Genomic DNA, 18,203 nt, shown 5'->3' with positions numbered 1-18,203 from the left:
CGTTCAGAGTCCTGCAGGGGAGGACTTCCATCAGCCAAACCTCACTGGTCTAAGCCCTCACTTCCAGGGTGCCTGGAGATGGAAGAATCTAACCCTCTTTTTTTTTTTTTTTTTTTTTTTTGAGACGGAGTCTTGCTCTGTTGCCCAGGCTGGAGTGCAGTGGCACCTTCTTGGCTCATTGCAATCTCAGCCTTCCGGGTTCAAGCTATTCTTCTGCCTCAGCCTCCCGAGTGGCTGGGACTACAGGCGGCCGCCACCACACCCGGCTAATTTTTATATTATTAGTGCTGGGATTACAGGCATAAGCCACCACGCCCGGCCAAGAATCTAACCCTCTTTGATATCCAGAGTGGGATTCTTCCAAATAAGGAGGCATTTCAATGTTAGTTTGCCAAAAAATAAAAACAAAAACAAACAAAAAGGACACAGTGTAATTCTTGTCCTAGGCATTTGTATTCTGGAGAGGAGAAAGGGAAATCTTTTTTAGCTAAATTCCTTCTTCAAGTCATCAGTCTCACTAAACTAACTGAGGGACTGCAGCTGAGGTATTCACAGCTGCAGAACTCCGTATGCTGAAAAGTCTGATTCCTGACCACCTCCAGAATTAAGAGGTAGAATTTTCCATTGATTGTGGGGTATGTTAGAGCAAAACTACTTCACAGGAGGGACATCATCTCTCCAATGTGTCATCTCATTAAGATATTTACAGTGAGAGCAGAACCTTATCCAAAAGAAAGTATGTATTCTTAGCTAGCCTCTTTGTTCCATAGGATTGGGGTGGGAGAATTAAATCAGTTAATTCAAGTAAAATACTCGAACTAGTGCCTGGCAAAACTGTGGAGACAGAAAACAGCAGAATCTTGTTCCTCCTCCCCTTCTGACCTACTAAATGAGAATCTGCACTTTAACATGATCCCCAGGTGATTTTTCTGCATATTAAAGCTTGAGAAGCACTAGAATAGACCATGTAGAGTAGACATTTGTCATATTCTATAAACATCCAGCATCTTCTGAAAATCTTTGTTTTTGGTGGGGAATTTCTCACATTACATTACTGCCCCCAAGAGGTAGAAGCCAGAGCCTTCTCACACTCTCTGCCAGCTTGGACATAGGCATTTGACCTGGGCTCTATCTCTTAGACAGAGGCTTTGGTTCAGAGGCACACAACCCTGGAAGCAGGCCCAATGTCAAATCCATGTCTAACAAGGTAGCATTGGAGGCATCTAATCTGGGAGGCCAACAGTAGGGGAGGTTCTTGTGTCAAGTGCCTAATCAATAAATAATGCCAGCTATATATGTTCAGTGACCATGGGGGTGTTCCCTGAGCAGTCTCTCAGTGAGGTTTAGATACTGTTCCTGGCTGTACAGAGCTAAAGCCTGACTCTCCACCCACCTTGAGGTTCTGTGAACTACTTAATATTCTTCAATCCTGTGGTATACAATAGGGTCACCATTAGCCATGTGCTGTACAATAGCTGCATGTGGCTAATTAAATTTAAATTAATTAAAATTTTAAAAAGTTTTGAGACAAGATCTCACTCCCATCACCCAGGCTGGAGTGCAGTGGCATGATCTTGGCTCACTGCAGCCTCGACTTCCCAAACTGAAGTGATTCTCCCACTTCAGCCTCCCTAGTAGCTGAGACGACAGACATGTGCCACCATGACCGGCTAATTTTTTGTATTTTTAGTAGAGACGAGGTTTTGCCACATTGCCTAGGGTGGCCTCAAACTGGGCTCAAACAATACATCTACCTTGGCCTCCTAAAGTGTTAGGATTACAGGCTAGGTGTGGTGGTGCAACCTCCGCCTCCTGGGTTCAAGTAATTCTCCCCTGCCTCAGCCTCCTGAGTAGCTGGGATTATAGGCATGTGCCACCACGCCCAGTTAATTTTTGTATTTTTAGTAGAGACAGGGTTTCACCATATTGGCCAGGCTGGTCTCGAACTCCTGACCTCAGGTGATCCACACCCCCCTCAGTCTCCCCAAATTCTGAGATTACAGACGTGAGCCACCGAGCCTGGCCAGAAACTGAATTTTAAATTTGATTTTAACTGGGCCCAGTGGCTCACATCTGTAATCCTAACACTGTGTTGTTTTTGTTGTTGTTGTTTTCTTTTTCTTTTTCTTTTTCTTTTTTTTTGAGACGGAGTCTTGCTCTGTCACCCAGGCTGGAGTGAAAACTATTTCCTCAGCCAAGTTACTTCTGCTGATGGTTGGCTGATGTCTTTCATCACATGTTTCTTGGCAGAGAGTAACTGGTGTTGACCCTGGAAGTTGGGGATGGGGAGGGGTTGTATCTCAATGAACAAGCTGGTATCCATCCCCTGAAGGATACCAAAGGTCGCCTCCTTTAACAACAACAATAAAGCATTCTGACACACACTTCTCATGACCACTGTCTCCTTTATGTACTCTGGCCACACTTCCATCATATACTGTATAACCTCTTTTTTTTTTGAGGCAGACTCTTGCTCTGTTGCCCAGGCTGGAATGCAGTGGCGCGATCTTGGCTCACTGCAATCTCTGCCTCCTGGGTTCAAGCGATTCTCCTGCCTCAGTCTCCCGAGTAGCTAGGATTCCAGGCACGTGCCACCACGCCCAGTTTATTTTTCTATTTTTAGTAGAGACAGGGTTTCACCATATTTCACCCAGGCTGGTCTCGAACTCCTGACCTCAGGTGATCCACCCGCCTCGGCCGCCCAGAATACTGGGATTACAGGCGTAAGTCACCGCGCCCGGCCGTCTATAACTGTTTACTGTTATTTGTAAACTTTCATGCCTCCATGGCGGACCCCCTTCCTACATTACTAAGCTGTAAGGATCTCCAGGACTTATACCAAGTCACATGTGTCTTAAATTCACGCTTAACACAATGCTTAGAACACAGCAGGAACTTGGTATCTACTGACTAAATGAATAAAGGAAAGCTTCATAATTTGATGAATGAGACATGGGTCTCCTGGGAGAGTAAGGAAAGAGCCGCGGAAGTGCTCTAACTTGGGTAACCAAGGGGTGAAATTTTTAGAAGACAAAACACCGGCAGAGAGAATTGTGGAGGAGGTGAACTGGCTCTGGCGACCAGGAAAAGTCAAAAGTCTTGGAAACTGGACTTCCCTATCCAAGCAGGGACTGGAACCCTGGATCTATAAGGAATCAACCCGGCCCTCGGGAGGGGAGGAGGGGCAATGCTCGGGGCACGTGACTTCACCGTTTCCCGGCAACCAGAGCCCCGCCCACCTTTCGCCTCTTGCTGCTCCTCACTTCTTCACCCCGCTGAACTCTTCTCGACCAATCGACGCACAGAACATCGTCGGGTGGGAAGGTAGTTGGAGGACTCCTGGGCTCCGTCACTAGGTGACTCCGCCCCTCCCGATTTCCTTCTGGCTGCAGGCGACAGAGCTGAGCCAAGCGTTTACTGGGCAGCTGTTGCGGTAAGTGAGGAGGGGCTGGGGTGCCCAGCGTTTTGGATCTCCCACTCTGGCCCGGCCCTGGAATACCACATAGAGGCCTTGGGACCTGATTCATCCCGTCCAGACAGCCCTAGAGACCTGAGCGACTGAGGCCTGGGATCTGGACTCCGGAATTTCCTGCGCGGTTCTGGACGCCTTGCCCTGGGGTAAGGGGCCATGCGGGACTCTGGTGTGAACAAAGTTTTGGTTTTGGGTGGCTTCAGACGACTTCGGATTGGGGGTTCACTGTAGCCCTAGACATCAGTTCACCCAGGACCGCCGTCGCATATCTGTCCCTTTTACTTCCGGCCTTTACGCTGGCTGTGCTCTGTCTCCTGGCTTTATTCAGACCTTGCCTCAGGCAGCCTTCCTGATCTCTAAGTCCCCTCTTGAAAGAAGGTGTCAGCCTATACTATATGCCTAGATAGTTATAGCTTTTCCTACCTGCCCTTGCTTGGGCTGATTTCGTTATATTTTCCAAACAGGCAGGATAGTATTTGATAAAAACATGGATTCTGGAGCAGTACAGATCTGGTTTCCATTCAAGGATTCCCCACATATCAATAATGTGCCCTGGAGCAAGTTACCCTTCTGAACCTGTTTTTTCATCCGTAAAATGGTGAGAATACCTACCTTTCAGTGTTTATGTTAAAATAAGAACGTGAGGCATATGGCTGAACTGCATGCGCTGAGCAACATAGCCCTTGCATTGTGACAGTACTCTCTGACAGACACTTTTTACCAACCAGGATCTTCATGTGTAGCGCCACTGCACTACAGCCTGGGCGACAGAGCGAGACTCAGTCTCAAAAAAAAAAAAAAAAAAAAAAGAAAGAAAAAAGAATTTAATTGGGGATAGAACTGTTGCATTTTGGAGATCTTTGGAGAAAAATGCAGGCTGGTTGTCCACACTGGAAATGCCCTAGAGATTCGTGTGTTTGTGTGTGTGTTAAAATACATGTAGCATAAAATTAACATGCAGCATAAAACTGAGCTTGCAGTGGCTCACTGCAAGCTCCGCCCCCCGGGTTCACGCCATTCTCCTGCCTCAGCCTCCCGTGTAGCTGGGACTACAGGCGCCCGCCACCACGCCTGGCTAATTTTTTTTTTTTTTTCTTTTGTAGTTTTAGTAGAGATGGGGTTTCACCGTGTTAGCCAGGATGGTCTCCATCTCCTGAACTCGTGATCCACCAGCCTCAGCCTCCCAAAGTGCTGGGATTACAGGCGTCAGCCACCACGCCCGGCCAAAATTGACCATTTTAACTATTTTTGTGTGTATGATTCAGTGGTCATATTGTTGTGCAACCATAACCACCATGCATCTCCAGAACTTTTTCATTTTCTCAAACTGAAACTGTGTACCCATTAAACAGTAACTCCCCATTCTTTCTACCTCCCAGCTCCCACCATCCTATTTTCTGTATGTATGAATTTGACTACTCAGGTACCTTATATAAGCGGAATCACAGTATCTGCCTTTTGTGTATGGCTTGTAGGAATTCCTTTTTTTTTTTTTTGAGACGGAGTCTCGCTTTGTCACCCAGGCTAGAGTGCAGTGGCGGGATCTCGGTTCACTGCAAGCTCTGCCTCTCGGATTCAGGCCATTCTCCTGCCTCAGCCTCCCGAGTAACTGGGACTAAAGGCACTCGCCACCACGCCCGGCTAATTTTTTGTATTTTTAGTAGAGACGGGGTTTCACTGTGTTAGCCAGGATGGTCTCGATCTCCTGACCTCCTGATCCGCCCGCCTTGGCCTCCCAAAGTGCTGGGATTACAGGCGTGAGCCACTGCACCTGGCCAGGAATTCCATTTTTATTTTTATTTTGTTTATTTATTTATGAGACAGGGTCTCGCAGTGTCACCCAGGCTGGAGTGCAGTGGCGTGATCACCACTCACTGCAGCCTCTATCTCCTGGGCTCAGGTGATCCTCCTTCCTCAGCCTCTGGAGTAGCTGGGACTACAGGCATGTGCCACCACACCTGTCTAATTTTTGTATTTTTAGTATAGATGGGATTTTGCCGTGTTTCCCAGGCTGGTCTCGAACTGCTGGCCTCAAATTATCTGCCTGTCTCAGCTTCCCAAGGTGTTGGGATTACAAGCGTGAACCACTGTGCCCAACCTTATGCTGTATTCTTAAAGCCAGTTCTTACTCACTTGAGCTTCTGTTTTATAGCACAGATTCCAAATGAAAATGTTTGAGAGCGCTGACTCTACAGCCACAAGATCTGGCCAGGATCTCTGGGCTGAAATTTGTTCCTGTCTGCCAAATGCTGACCAAGAAGATGGTGCCAACAATTCCTTCTCAGACTCCTTTGTGGATTCTTACCCTGAAGGTGAAGGCCAGAGGGAGGTGGCTGACTTTGCCGTCCAGCCAGCTGTAAAGCCTTGGGCTCCCTTGCAGGATTCAGAAATGTATTTAGCATCTCTAGGTAAGTTTGACAGCTCTAGGTAAGCATATTGAAGTTCTGTTACATCAAACTTGGTTTCCTGTTCTTTTTTTTCTTTTCTTTTTTTTTTTTTTTTGAGACGGAATCTCGCTCTGTCACCCAGGCTGGAGTGCAGTGGTGTGATCTCGGCTCACTGCAAGCTCCGCCTCCCGGGTTCACGCCAGTCTCCTGCCTCAGCCTCCCCAGTAGCTGGGACTACAGGCGCCTGCCGCCACGCCCGGCTAATTTTTTGTATTTTTAGTAGAGACGGGGTTTCACCATGTTAGCCAGGATGGTCTCAATCTCCTGACCTTGTGATCCGCCTGCCTCAGCCTCCCAAAGTGTTGGGATTACAGGCTTGAGCCACCGCGCCAGTTTCCTACCCTTTTGTGTTGTTGTTATTCCTGTCACATGTATCTGTCAGATATAATTCCAAGGGATGTTTCAAGCTGGCTGTTGGGAAGCAGCCCCGTTTTCCTTGAACAGATCTTTTTCTCTTGTTTTTGTTTTTTGTTTTTTGTTTTTAATATTTTGAGACTTTCACTCTTGTTGCCCAGGCTGGAGTGCAATGGTGCGATCTTAGCTCATGGCAACCTCCGCCTCCCGGGTTCAAGCGATTTTCCTGCCTCAGCCTCCTGAGTAGCTGGGATTACAGGCGCCTGGCACAACACCCGGCTAATTTTTTGTATTTTTAGTAGAGATGGGGTTTCATTTCACCATGTTGGCTAGGCTGGTCTGAAATGCCTGACCTCAGGTGATCCACCCACCTCAGCCTCCCAAAGCTCTGGGATTACAGGCATGAGCCACCGCCACTAGCCGAGCAGCTCTTAAAACAGTTTTTGTCACTTCCTGCTTCTGACCAGTTCATCTAAATGCCGTTTGATTTCTTGGCATTCTGTAGAACCCTCTTGCCTACTGTTGGTTGCCCATATATTCAAATAACAAAAGTGTTAAACCTTATGCCATCCTGCAAGAAAATGTGATGGCCCCAGGGCTAAATGTGATTTCTGATGCTAGAGTTTGAAAAACATAATAAATTGATTGATTGTTGAGAATGGGAGCACATTGACATAAGATTCATTCTGCCTCTTGTTAGCCATTTTATTTTAAAAATATTTCCTGAACACATTTTCAGTACCCTGTCCTGTGGCCATAGTATAAGTATCTAGAGAGATTCCAAACACAGGAAAGAGATTCAAATTGTCCCATGCTAGGAGAAAAGGAAATATCAGTCTAGGGCAGTGATGGGCAGTCTTTAGAATTGTAATATCCTTTTATTGTGGAACAACCATGAGATCCATCCATGTTTCACGAAACCAAACCTGGGAGTAAGGCCCACCTTGGCCTCCCAAAGTGCTGGGATTACAGGCGTGAGCCACCGCGCTTGGCCCTAATTTTTTTACTTCAATAGCTTTTGCTGTACAAGCGGTTTTTGGCTATGTGGATTAATTGTATAGTGGCGAAGTCTGAGATTTTAGTGCACCCATCACCCAAGTAGTGGACATTGTATCCAATGTGTAGTTTTTTATCTTTCACCCCTCTCCAAACCTCCCCACTTCTGAATCTCCAAAGTCCAGTACACCACTTTGTCGTTTTTTGGTTTTTGTTTTTTTTTTTTGAGACCGAGTCTTATTCTGTCGCCCAGGCTGGAGTGCAGTGGCACGATCTCGGCTCACTGCAACCTCCGTCCCATGGGTTCCAACAGTTCTGCTGCCTCAGCCTCCTCAGTAGCTAGGATTACAGGCGCCTGCCACCACGCTTGGCTAATTTTTGTGTTTTTAGTAGAGACAGAGTTTCACCATGTTGGTCAGGGTGGTCTCGAACTCCTGACCTCGTGATCCACCCGCCTCTGCCTCCCAAAGTGCTAGGATTACAGGTGTGGCCAGTGCCTGGCCAATATACCACTTTGTATACCTTTGTGTACCCATAGCTTAGCTCCCACTTATAAGTGAGAACGTATGGCATTTTGTTTTCCATTCCTGAGTTACTTCACTTAGAGGATAATGGCCTCCAGCTCCGTCTAAGTTGCTGCAGAAGACATTATTTTATTCTTTCTTATGGCTGAGTAGTCTTCTATGGTGTATATATTCCATATTTTCTTTATCCACTCATTGCTCGATGGGCACTTAGGTTGCTTCCGTATCTTTGCAATTATGAATTGTGAAACATGTGTGCAGGTGTCTTTTTGATATAATGACTTCTTTTCCTTTGGGTAAACACCTTGTAGTGGGATTGCTGGATCAAATGGTAGATCTACTCTTAGTTCTTTGAGAAATCGCCCTGTGTTTTCCATAGAGGTTGTACTGATTTACATTCCCATCAGCAGTGTATGAGGATTCTCTTTTTACCACATCCATGTCAACATCTATTGTTTTTTGACTTTTTAATAGTGGCCATTCCGGCTGGGGTAAGGTAGTATCTCATCATTTTGACTTGCATTTTCCTGATGATTAGTGATTCTGAGCATTTTTTCATGTTTGTTAGCCATTTGTATATCTTCTCAAATCCCATTGAGAAATGTCTATTCACGTCATTTGCCCACTTTTTGATGGGATTGTTTTTTTCTTTCTGATTTGTTTGAGCACCTTGTAGAATCTGGATTTTAGTCCTTTGTTAGATACATAGTTTGCAAATACTTTCTCCCATTCCATGGGTTGTCTGTTTATGCTGATGATTATTTCTTTTGCTGTACAGAAGCTTTTTAGTTTAATTAGATCCCATTTATTTATTTTTGTTTTTGTTGCATTTACTTTTGGGATCTTAGTCATAAATTTTTTGCCTAGGCTGGGCGCGGTGGCTCACGCCTTTAATCCCAGCACTTTGGGAGACCAAGGCAGGTGGATCACAACGTCAAGAGATCAAGACCATCCTGGCCAACATGGTGAAACCCCATCTCTACTAAAAATACAAAAATTAGCTGGGCGTGGTGGCGCACGCCTGTAGTCCCAGCTACTCCGGAGGCTGAGACAGGAGAATCGCTTGAACCTGGGAGGCAGAGGTTGCAGTGAGCCGAGATAGTACCACTGCACTTCAGCCTGGGCGACAGAGCGAGACTCCGTCTCAAAAAAAAAAAAAAAAATCTTTGCCTAGGCCAATATCTGGAAGAGTTTTTCCTAGGTTTTCTTTTAGAATTTTGGAGATTTCAAGTCATATTCATCTTAAGTTGATTTTTGTATAAGGTGAGAGACAGGGATCTAGTTTTATTCTTCTATACGTGGCTAGCCAGTTTTCCCAGAACCGTTTGTTAAATAGGGTGTCCTTTCCCCAATTTATGTTGTTGTATGCTTTGTCGAAGATCAGTTGCAAACGTGGGAATAATTTTTTGAGGAAGGAAAGGCAATTCAGGTAGAAGGAGCTTCTGAGGAAAGACGGAAAGAAGAGTCAGAAGAGAGCTTGCATAATAGCTAAGAAATATCTTGCGAAAACAAAAGGGATTTTGTTAATGATGTACTGGAGGAAGAAGATATGAGAAAAACATAGGTGGCCGGGCGCGGTGGCTCAAGCCTGTAATCCCAGCACTTTGGGAGGCCGAGACGGGCGGATCACGAGGTCAGGAGTTCGAGACCATCCTGGCTAACACGGTGAAACCCCGTCTCTACTAAAAAATACAAAAAAAAAAACTAGCCGGGCGAGGTGGCGGGCGCCTGTAGTCCTGGCTACTCGGGAGGCTGAGGCAGGAGAATGGCGTAAAAACCCGGGACGCGGAGCTTGCAGTGAGCTGAGATCCGGCCACTGCACTCCAGCCCGGGTGACAGAGCGAGACTGCGTCTCAAAAAAAAAAAAAAAAAAAAAAAAAAAGAGAAAAACATAGGTGGAGTGATAGAAAGATAGGGAGTAATGTGAAATTTGCCAGGAAGCCACCAAAGATAGGATAGCAATGCTTGCAGCCATGGCCTAGGGGATGAAAATTTTGTATGTGGTAGCCAAAGCATCTGTTTAATGATGATAAGGAGAAGAGGCAGCAATCGGATAAAGCTAAAGAACCAGATCCCTTGGCTTGTTGGTGCTCTATGACGAGGGCTTCCTTTTTTTTTTTTTTTTTTTTTTTGAGACGGAGCCTTGCTCTGTGCCCCAGGCTGGAGTGCAATGGCGCGATCTCGGCTCACTGCAAGCTCCGCCTCCCCGGGTTCACGCCATTCTCCTGCCTCAGCCTCCCGAGTAGCTGGGACTACAGGCGCCCGCCACCTCGCCCAGCTAATTTTCTTGTATTTTTAGTAGAGACGGGGTTTCACCGTGTTAGCCAGGATGGTCTCGATCTCCTGACCTCGTGATCCGCCCGTCTCGGCCTCCCAAAGTGCTGGGATTACAGGCTTGAGCCACCGCGCCCGGCAACGACGAGGGCTTCTAAGAAACTTTCATGAAAGTCAGGCATGGTGGCTCACACCTATGATCCCAGCGCTCTGAGAGGCCGAGGTGGGAGGATCACATGTAGGCCAAGAGTTTGAGACCAGCCTGGGGAACATAGTGAGACTGTCTTTACAAAAATATTTTTAAAAATTAGCCTGAAGTGGTAGATGCCTGTAATCTCAGCTACTCAGGGGGCTGAGGTGAGAGGATTGCTTGAGCCTAGTAGTTGTTCGAGGTTACAGTGAGCTGTGATCATGCCACTGCACTCCAGCCTGGGTGACTGAGCAAGACCTTGTTGAAAAAGAGACAGAGGAAGAGAAAGAGAGAGAGCACTTCAGGACGCCGAGGCGGGCAGATCACATGAGGTCAGGAGTTCAAGACCATCCTGGCCAACATGACAAAACCCTGTCTCTACTGAAAATACAAATATTAGCCAGGTGTGATGGTGTGCACCTGTAATCCCAGCTACTTGGGAGGCGGAGGCAGGAGAATCCCTTGAACCCAGGAGGCGGAGCTTGCAGTGAGCTGAGTGAGATCATGCTACTACACCCCAGCCCGGGTGACAGAGCGAGACTCCATCTCAAAAAAAAAAAAAAAAGAAAGAAAAAGTTTAATGAAGACAGTGATGATTCTGATTAGTGAAGACTGGCTTGGAAAGTTAATGATCTTTTCTAAAGTCAGTTAAGAAGTTTTCGGGCCGGGCGAGGTGGCTCAAGCCTGTAATCCCAGCACTTTGGGAGGCCGAGACGGGCGGATCACGAGGTCAGGAGATCAAGATCATCCAGGCTAACACGGTGAAACCCTGTCTCTACTAAAAAATACAAAAAACTAGCCGGGCAAGGTGGCGGGCGCCTGTAGTCCCAGCTACTCGGGAGGCTGAGGCAGGAGAATGGCGTAAACCCGGGAAGCGGAGCTTGCAGTGAGCTAGATCCGGCCACTGCACTCCAGCCTGGGTGATAGCGAGACTCTGTCTCAAAAAAAAAAAAGAAGTTTTTATCTCTGAAGAAAATAAGAGTCATTTCTGTTGCCTATGGCACGGACTGGGAGACAGCGGCAGACAGGGATGTGTTAGTGCCTGTTTCTGCCTGCCCTGTTGAAATCACACCTGACCAGGGACTCAGCATACTTAGAGAGGGGAGGACCTTTTCCGGCCCAAAAGAGTACCTTCCACCTTGACAACTGAGGCCAGACAATATGAAGATTGTTTTTATTGCTAAATAACTTATATCAAAGAGAATCCACTGATAACAGCAGTAATTAAAAACTTAAATGTATGCTATGGATAACCCTTTTTATATCCTCAAGGAGAAAACAAACCCTGCAAATATTTAACATTTATCAACTGCAGGGTTTTTTTAACATGGTTGAGTTCACGGTGGTAATAACAGGAACAAAAGGTATTTGTTGTGATCAGTGGGTGTTAGCTGATGTGACTTTTTTAGAAATGAAAACAGAACTGCAAATCATAGTTTCTATTGGCTCTAAGCTTGATGTTCACCACCCCACCATGCCATCATTTACCTATGTACTTATAGTTGAAGGCAAAACTAAATTAAGGCAGACAGTAAATGGTGATGTCCTTTCTTGCATTCTTCAAAAGGGGAAATCTGTTAGACAATTAGAGTTAAAATGCAAACAAGAGTAATTTAACCTCTATCATCAAGAAGCCATATGGAGCACTGTCATGGGATTAGAAGACATTTGTTTTTGTTAGACTCCAACATCCAGGCCACAAGTTGAGCAAGTTTAAAAATATTGGGAGATTCTTTTTATCAAGAATTTAATCACACATAGAGATTTTAAAGGTCTCTTATTGAATTCTCATCAAGTCAATTTTAATACCTAATGAACTGTTGGATCTTTCATCATTTTCTCTAATTCTTTCTCATGAGATTTGGAAACCACTTCATGTTACTGTAACAAAAAGAAAAACCACTTACTCCTGACAGATTATTTTCAAGGAGTTGAAAAAAGACAGTAGTATACACATGTCAAACCAGGGAAAACAACCATTCCTTAGAGAGATACCTGCTGGGCTTATGTGATTTCAAAGAAAACATGCCATTGATTTATTTATGAGAACCTATGGCTTTTCCCTTTTCTCAGGTTAAACATTTATTTGATACAATGCAGGGTGAGGACTTTGTGAAGGAAAAAAGAAGACTGTTCAATTCCCTTTTATCTGTCCTTAAAAAATGACCTCTTTGGCAGGGAGTGTGGATGTCCTCATCAGAGATTTTTTTAAGTTGGTATTTTGAGTTTTAGATTTAGTTAAAATTTCATGTCATACTCATTTTCCTTATTAAGCTCTACTTCTCTCTGTAGAGAAGAAGCTAAGAAGAATCAAAGGTTTAAATCAGGAAGTGACTTCCAAGGACATGCTTCGAACTCTGGCCCAAGCCAAGAAGGAATGCTGGGATCGGTTCCTCCAGGAGAAGTTAGCTTCAGAGTTCTTTGTGGATGGACTTGATTCTGATGAGAGGTAATCGATTCCCCATCTAGTCCCAGCTGAAATCAGCCTTTATGTAGTTGTTCTACTTGTTTTTAGCCCAGCAGTAGATTTTTAAGAACAGACTTCTTTGCCAAAAGGCAAATACTGCAGCTACATGTTGGTCACATATGAATAGAGTTAAGGATAAACCATTGTGTTCATTTTTAAGTATGCAGTGACTTGAGAAAGTAGTAATTAATCAATCTCTCTTATGTTTTTGAATTGTTTCTCATGAGGTTTGGAAAACATGTTACTGTAACAAAAGGAAAAACCATTTACTCTTCAGAGAGATTATTTTCTGGAACGCTCTCTTCTTACCTCTGAATTTCCACTGCCCCACAAATTTTTTTTTTTTTTTTTGAGATGGAATCTTGCTCTGTTGCCCAGGCTGGAGTACATTGGCACGATCTTGGCGCACTGCAATCTCTGCCTACTGGGTTCCAGCAATTCTTGTGCCTCAGCTTCCTGAGTAGCTGGGACTACAGGCGTGTGCCACCATACCTAGCTAATTTTTGTATTTTTAGTAGAGATGGGGTTTCACCATGTTGGCCAGGCTGGTCTTGAACTTCTGACCTCAGGTGATATGCCTGCCTTGGCCTCACAAAGTGCTGGGATTACAAGTATGAGCCACTGCACTCGGCCTGCCTTACAGAATTTTTGTCAGGTTGTAGCCACTGAATGAATTTATGTAGACTAAATGAATGAATGGATTAAGCATCCATTGTGTGATAGCACTGTGATTAAGCATCCATTGTGTGATAGCATTGTGCTTTGGAGGGAATGGTATAAGGAAGTTTTAGACCCATTTGTTTTTGTCCTCAAAACTACTTGCGGGCAGATGACAAATATATGTAACAATACCAGGCAGTAATAAGAGAAGGGCCAGTTTAGTAGAAGTGACAGAACGTGCTTTGGGAATTGAGAGACCGCTGAGCTCCCTCCTGGCTTTGGTGTTTTGCCATAGAGGGAGGCAGGACTTGAACAGTAGTTTAGATGCAGAAAGTAGTTTAGATGCAAGTAATTTAGATGCAGAAAGATAGAGAGGTAGAGAGGACATGCTGCCCTGCCCCAGTGAGGAGGAATGGGGCTCGACACTCAGGAAATCGGCTCTGCCACTTACTGGTTGTATGTTCTTGGGTAAGTGACCTGTGTGTGCCTCAGTTTCCTGATCTGTGAAATGGGAGCAATCAGCTCTTACCTCGTAAGTTGTTATGAGGGTTAAACAAGTTACTATATGTAAAGGGTATAGAACAATGCCTAGCACATGGCAAGCACTATAGAAGTGTTACTAATGTTATCCTTTCTAACAGAATTTTAGAGTTAGTAAGAAATTATTCAAAGTAAAAATCAATGGGGGGAGTAAAAAATTGAATTTTAACAAAAGGTCTTAGGGTTTGTCCATAGGTTTGCAACATATGGACATTGGTGTTCAGAGTCCCATCATGTCAGAAGTACTGCTGCTGAAATCAGGACAGTATGTGAATAAAACTTCGTATGTACATTTACTTGCAAATTTGCAAAATACTTTCCCTTACATTATCTCAAATGCTGAATGAGCATGCCTCTAGATGCTTCAAAATCAGTGTAGCAGCTAAGGTCAGGCCAACTGTCCTCTGAGGGTTCAGGAAATCATATACATTTTGCTCTTTTCTATCTCTAAAGGTCCGACCTAATTAAGTCTTAAATTGCTCCAAACATAGGAGATTTGAAGATGCAGACTCCTGACCCACTGATAATTTTGTATTTACTTATATTCTCTCTCCCCCTGAATACCTCCCTTCTCTCCAGCTCTGAGAAGAAAAGAAACTTTCTCCCGTGTCATTCTCAAGTAGAAATCCTCTTTCTCTGAAATCAGATCAGCATGTTCCTATGTATTTATCAATATGTAAAACAATGTGGATTTTCCCTTCTCTATGGAAATAATTTGAACAATTCTATGAAAAGTGTGGTAAATGAAGATTAAATGCTGTGTCACACCTGATTCCCCTGACCTGTGAGCACTAGAGTCAGTCAGCTGCTCTCATTGCCCTCTGACATTTAGATTTTTCCCCAGAGCCTACATCTGTGGGAATGTTTCTCTCTATCATTGTCCAGAAAAAACACCAGGAAACACTAGTTCTTCAAAGTTTATCTTTTAAACAGAGGCCATTTTATAATGGGGTTGTATAGGTCTTCACGTATGTGAGGGCCAGGTAGGTGATCCTCCTTGTGGTATGCTTTTGGCAAGGGAGTAATGGGCTGAGAAATCCAGCTGTCCAAAACATAATTCCCCATACACCAAGAGAGGCCTAAAATCTGCTGTTACGGTATTCTTTCTTGGGTTAAGACTTTGTGCTATTGAGGAGTATTGAATAAGGTTTACATTATTTCTAGTCATTTATATTGTACTGTGAATGTCTAATAGCTTTAGGGTACAGGGTCCTGTAAGGAAGGTCGGTAGGGGACCTTGAGCTTGACAATTACATCTCTACTCTCCCTATAGATCCAGACAAAAAGAGAGCCCTCTGGCATAGTGGTCAGTCTCTTGTGGGGAATATTTGCTGCTCAGATGTTTTTATCTTAGGGACTTGCTATAGGATGAAATAAACAAACAAAAAAACCCACAAAAAGAAAAAACAACAAAAAAAATCACTGAGTGCAAGTAAGTGCTATAATTGAGTCCCAGACTGCCTCAGCTATAAGAGGTAAAAGATACTCAGATTTTTGCCTCAGTAATAATTTGGTATTTATTTGAGTGTTTCTTCCCCTTGACAATTTTTTTCCTCTCCTGTTTTGAGTGAAAAAAGACCTATCTTTTTTTTTTTTTTTTTTTTTTTTTTTTTTTTTTTTTGAGACGGAGTCTGGCTCTGTCGCCCAGGCTGGAGTGCAGTGGCCGGATCTCAGCTCACTGCAAGCTCCGCCTCCCGGGTTCGGGCCATTCTCCTGTCTCAGCCTCCTGAGTAGCTGGGACTACAGGCGCCCGCCACCTCGCCCGGCTAGTTTTTTGTATTTTTTAGTAGAGACGGGGTTTCACCGTGTTAGCCAGGATGGTCTCGATCTCCTGACCTAGTGATCCGCCCGTCTCGGCCTCCCAAAGTGCTGGGATTACAGGCTTGAGCCACTGCGCCCGGCCAAAAGACCTATCTTTAGGTCTTTAGGACTGAGGCATACACTCTTCAGCGGTTCTCATCAAGCCTTCAGAGGCTCTGCATTCGAAGGGGGCCTACTGCTGCCTGTAGCCAAAGTGCCCACTATGGGGTAAATTATGCGCAGAGCTGCCAGGATGCACAGCTGCCATAGAAGTATCCTTGTACTCCCCAGGTTAGCAGTGAAAAACAACTGTAGGAAGAAATTGCTGGTGGGCGGGAAGGTAGTGTTTGAGTTACTGAGATAATCATTAAGTAATTAATCAGTGAGGTCTGACACAGCCACCCTTTTCTTCTGCCCTTTCATAGCACCTTGGAACATTTCAAGAGGTGGCTGCAGCCGGATAAAGTAGCCGTCAGCACAGAGGAGGTCCAGTATCTGATTCCTCCAGAGTCACAGGTTGAGAAGCCAGTGGCCAAGGACGAGCCAGCAGCCGGGGACAAACCAGCAGCAGCAGAGCAGTAAATTACACACACTCACACACGTGGAGCAGCTGTCTCGGGTCCAGAGGGAGCAGCGTGGAGCTCAGCGGCAGCAGCAGGGAGAAATCCACTGAGGGAAAAAACCCAAATTTCACTCCACAAAGAAAACAGCTGCAAGCCCCCAGGGACTTACTTGGGGCTGGCATGTGTGACTGTCTTGGGTGAAGTGACTGACCCAGTGCACGCTGGATCAAAATGCTGCTTTCCTCTGTGTCTCAGCTTGACTGAGCTCTGTCACTGCAGATTAGAAGTCTGCTAAGGATCGAATGTGAAAGTACTTGGAGAAACTGAGGCCCCTCATGTGTAATGTGTAAGTTAAGTGAGCCATATATTTTCTTGCCTCTTCTGGACATTCATGCTTGTGTCCCAAGCATTCCCTTGGTGAACTGTCACGGGTGAGTGGGGCCAGTAAGAGTGAAGTCTGCTCCTTGAATCCAAGCCCCATCTGGGGCTTCGCTAACAAATCTGTAGTAAGTGTACAGACTCCAGAGAGAGAGGCTGGCCTTCTTTCTCTCATTTGTTCCTTGCGGAGAAAAGAAGTGTGAAAATGTGGGTGTTTATGTCTGTGTATGTATATTTTTTATTTCATGCATGGCTTCTCCTCCAACTTCCTCCTGCACTTAAAAAGGGCCAGGTTCCAAATTAGACTTGTAAATATGGTGTTAGTGTTTGACACTACTCCTGGATGGTTCCAAACGTCTTCCTTGTGGCAGCTTTCCTGGCTGAGCCCGAGGTTCCCTCCCTGTTTATCGTGTTCATGATCAGTATATGTTGTCCATGTAAAACTTTTCTCAACGGAATAGCAGTGTCTGTGGTGCTGTTGACTCGATTCCTCCCGGAGGGATGTTCCAGGCAGCAGGAGGTAAAGACTAATGCATGCCAAGCCACGGGAGCTGGCCACCTTTGCCACACTCCCGTTATTAGCATGTGCCCTCAGACAGTCCAGACTTTGGTGTTCTGAGGCCTTTGCTCCATGGGCCTTCTTCCTGGGTAATAGTTTACAAATCCCTAATGATCAGTAGGGTGGCTGTAAAAATCTTCAGATCCAGAGAGGAGCCAAAAGAAAAAATAGAATAAATCAATCAATCTTCTGAGAACATTTGCTTTTTTTTTTTTTTTTTTCCCTGAGGCAGGGTCTCACTTTGTTGCCCAGGCTGCAGTGCAGTGGTACAATCATATAGTTCACTGTAACCTCAAACTCCTGAGCTCAGGTGATCGTCCCACCTCAGCCTCCTGAGTAGTTGGAATTAGAGGTGCAAGCCACCACACCCAGCTACTGTTTGCTCATTTCTAAATCAAGTATTTGCCTTGCCCGAAAAGACAGGAACCAATTAGGTTGTTCCATATACTTGCTTAGTGATACGAATATTTTTATTGTAATATTCAAATATACTTTCCTCTTTTTTCCTTATTTTTTTTGTTTTTCTGAGACAAGGTCTCCTCAGTCTGTCACCCAAGCTGGAATATAGTGATGGTCATGGCTCACTACAGCCTCAACCTCCCAGGCTCAATCCATCCTTCTGGCTTAGCTTCTCCTGAGTAGCTGGGACTATAGGCATGTGCCACTATGCCTGGCTAATTAAAAAAAATTTTTTTATAGAGACAGGGTCACATTATTTTGCTTAGGTTAGTCTCGAACATCTGGGCTCAAGCTATCCTTCCACCTTGGCCTCCCAAAGTGCTGGGATTACAGGTGCAAGCCACCATGCCTGGCCCTTTCCTCTCTTTCCATTGACTAATGGTTAAACTTTTTCTTTTTTTTTGAGACAGGGTCTCACTCTATCACCAGGGCCGGAGGGCAGTGGCATGGTCTCAGTTCACCGCAGTCTTGACCTCCTGGGCTCAGGTGATCCTGCCTGAGGCTCCCGAGTATCTGGGAT

The 18,203-nt window shown here is 45.1% G+C and overlaps 1 protein-coding gene and 1 long non-coding RNA gene across 5 annotated transcripts; one reads left to right on the top strand and one right to left on the bottom strand.

Annotated features, from left to right (window-relative positions):
* The first annotated feature begins 3,354 nt into the window (after positions 1 to 3,354).
* On the top strand, positions 3,355 to 17,123 carry CCDC32 (coiled-coil domain containing 32). 4 transcript variants are annotated; one of them, XM_005559192.4, is made up of 4 exons: positions 3,355 to 3,433; positions 5,630 to 5,880; positions 12,550 to 12,706; positions 16,150 to 17,123. In XM_005559192.4, exons 2-4 carry the CDS (start codon positions 5,637 to 5,639, stop codon positions 16,304 to 16,306), a joined length of 558 nt encoding a protein of 185 aa, XP_005559249.3. In that variant the 5' UTR covers positions 3,355 to 3,433; positions 5,630 to 5,636; the 3' UTR covers positions 16,307 to 17,123. The 4 variants fall into 4 exon arrangements, with proteins under 4 accessions (XP_005559249.3, XP_045251239.2, XP_065403844.1 ...); XM_045395304.2 differs by having other exon boundaries at positions 3,355 to 3,618; XM_065547772.1 differs by having other exon boundaries at positions 3,355 to 3,618; positions 5,625 to 5,880.
* On the bottom strand, positions 15,416 to 17,363 carry LOC141407184 (uncharacterized). The gene is made up of 2 exons (XR_012414790.1): positions 15,835 to 17,363; positions 15,416 to 15,503 (listed from the first exon to the last, which is right to left on the bottom strand). It is a non-coding gene; the product is annotated as an uncharacterized lncRNA (long non-coding RNA).
* Positions 17,364 to 18,203: the final 840 nt, after the last annotated feature.

Source organism: Macaca fascicularis, chromosome 7, assembly GCF_037993035.2.
Source record: "Macaca fascicularis isolate 582-1 chromosome 7, T2T-MFA8v1.1".
NCBI lineage: Eukaryota > Metazoa > Chordata > Mammalia > Primates > Cercopithecidae > Macaca > Macaca fascicularis.
The sequence above is the reverse complement of the archived record's forward strand: the minus strand, read 5'-3'. Positions and strand labels throughout refer to the sequence as shown.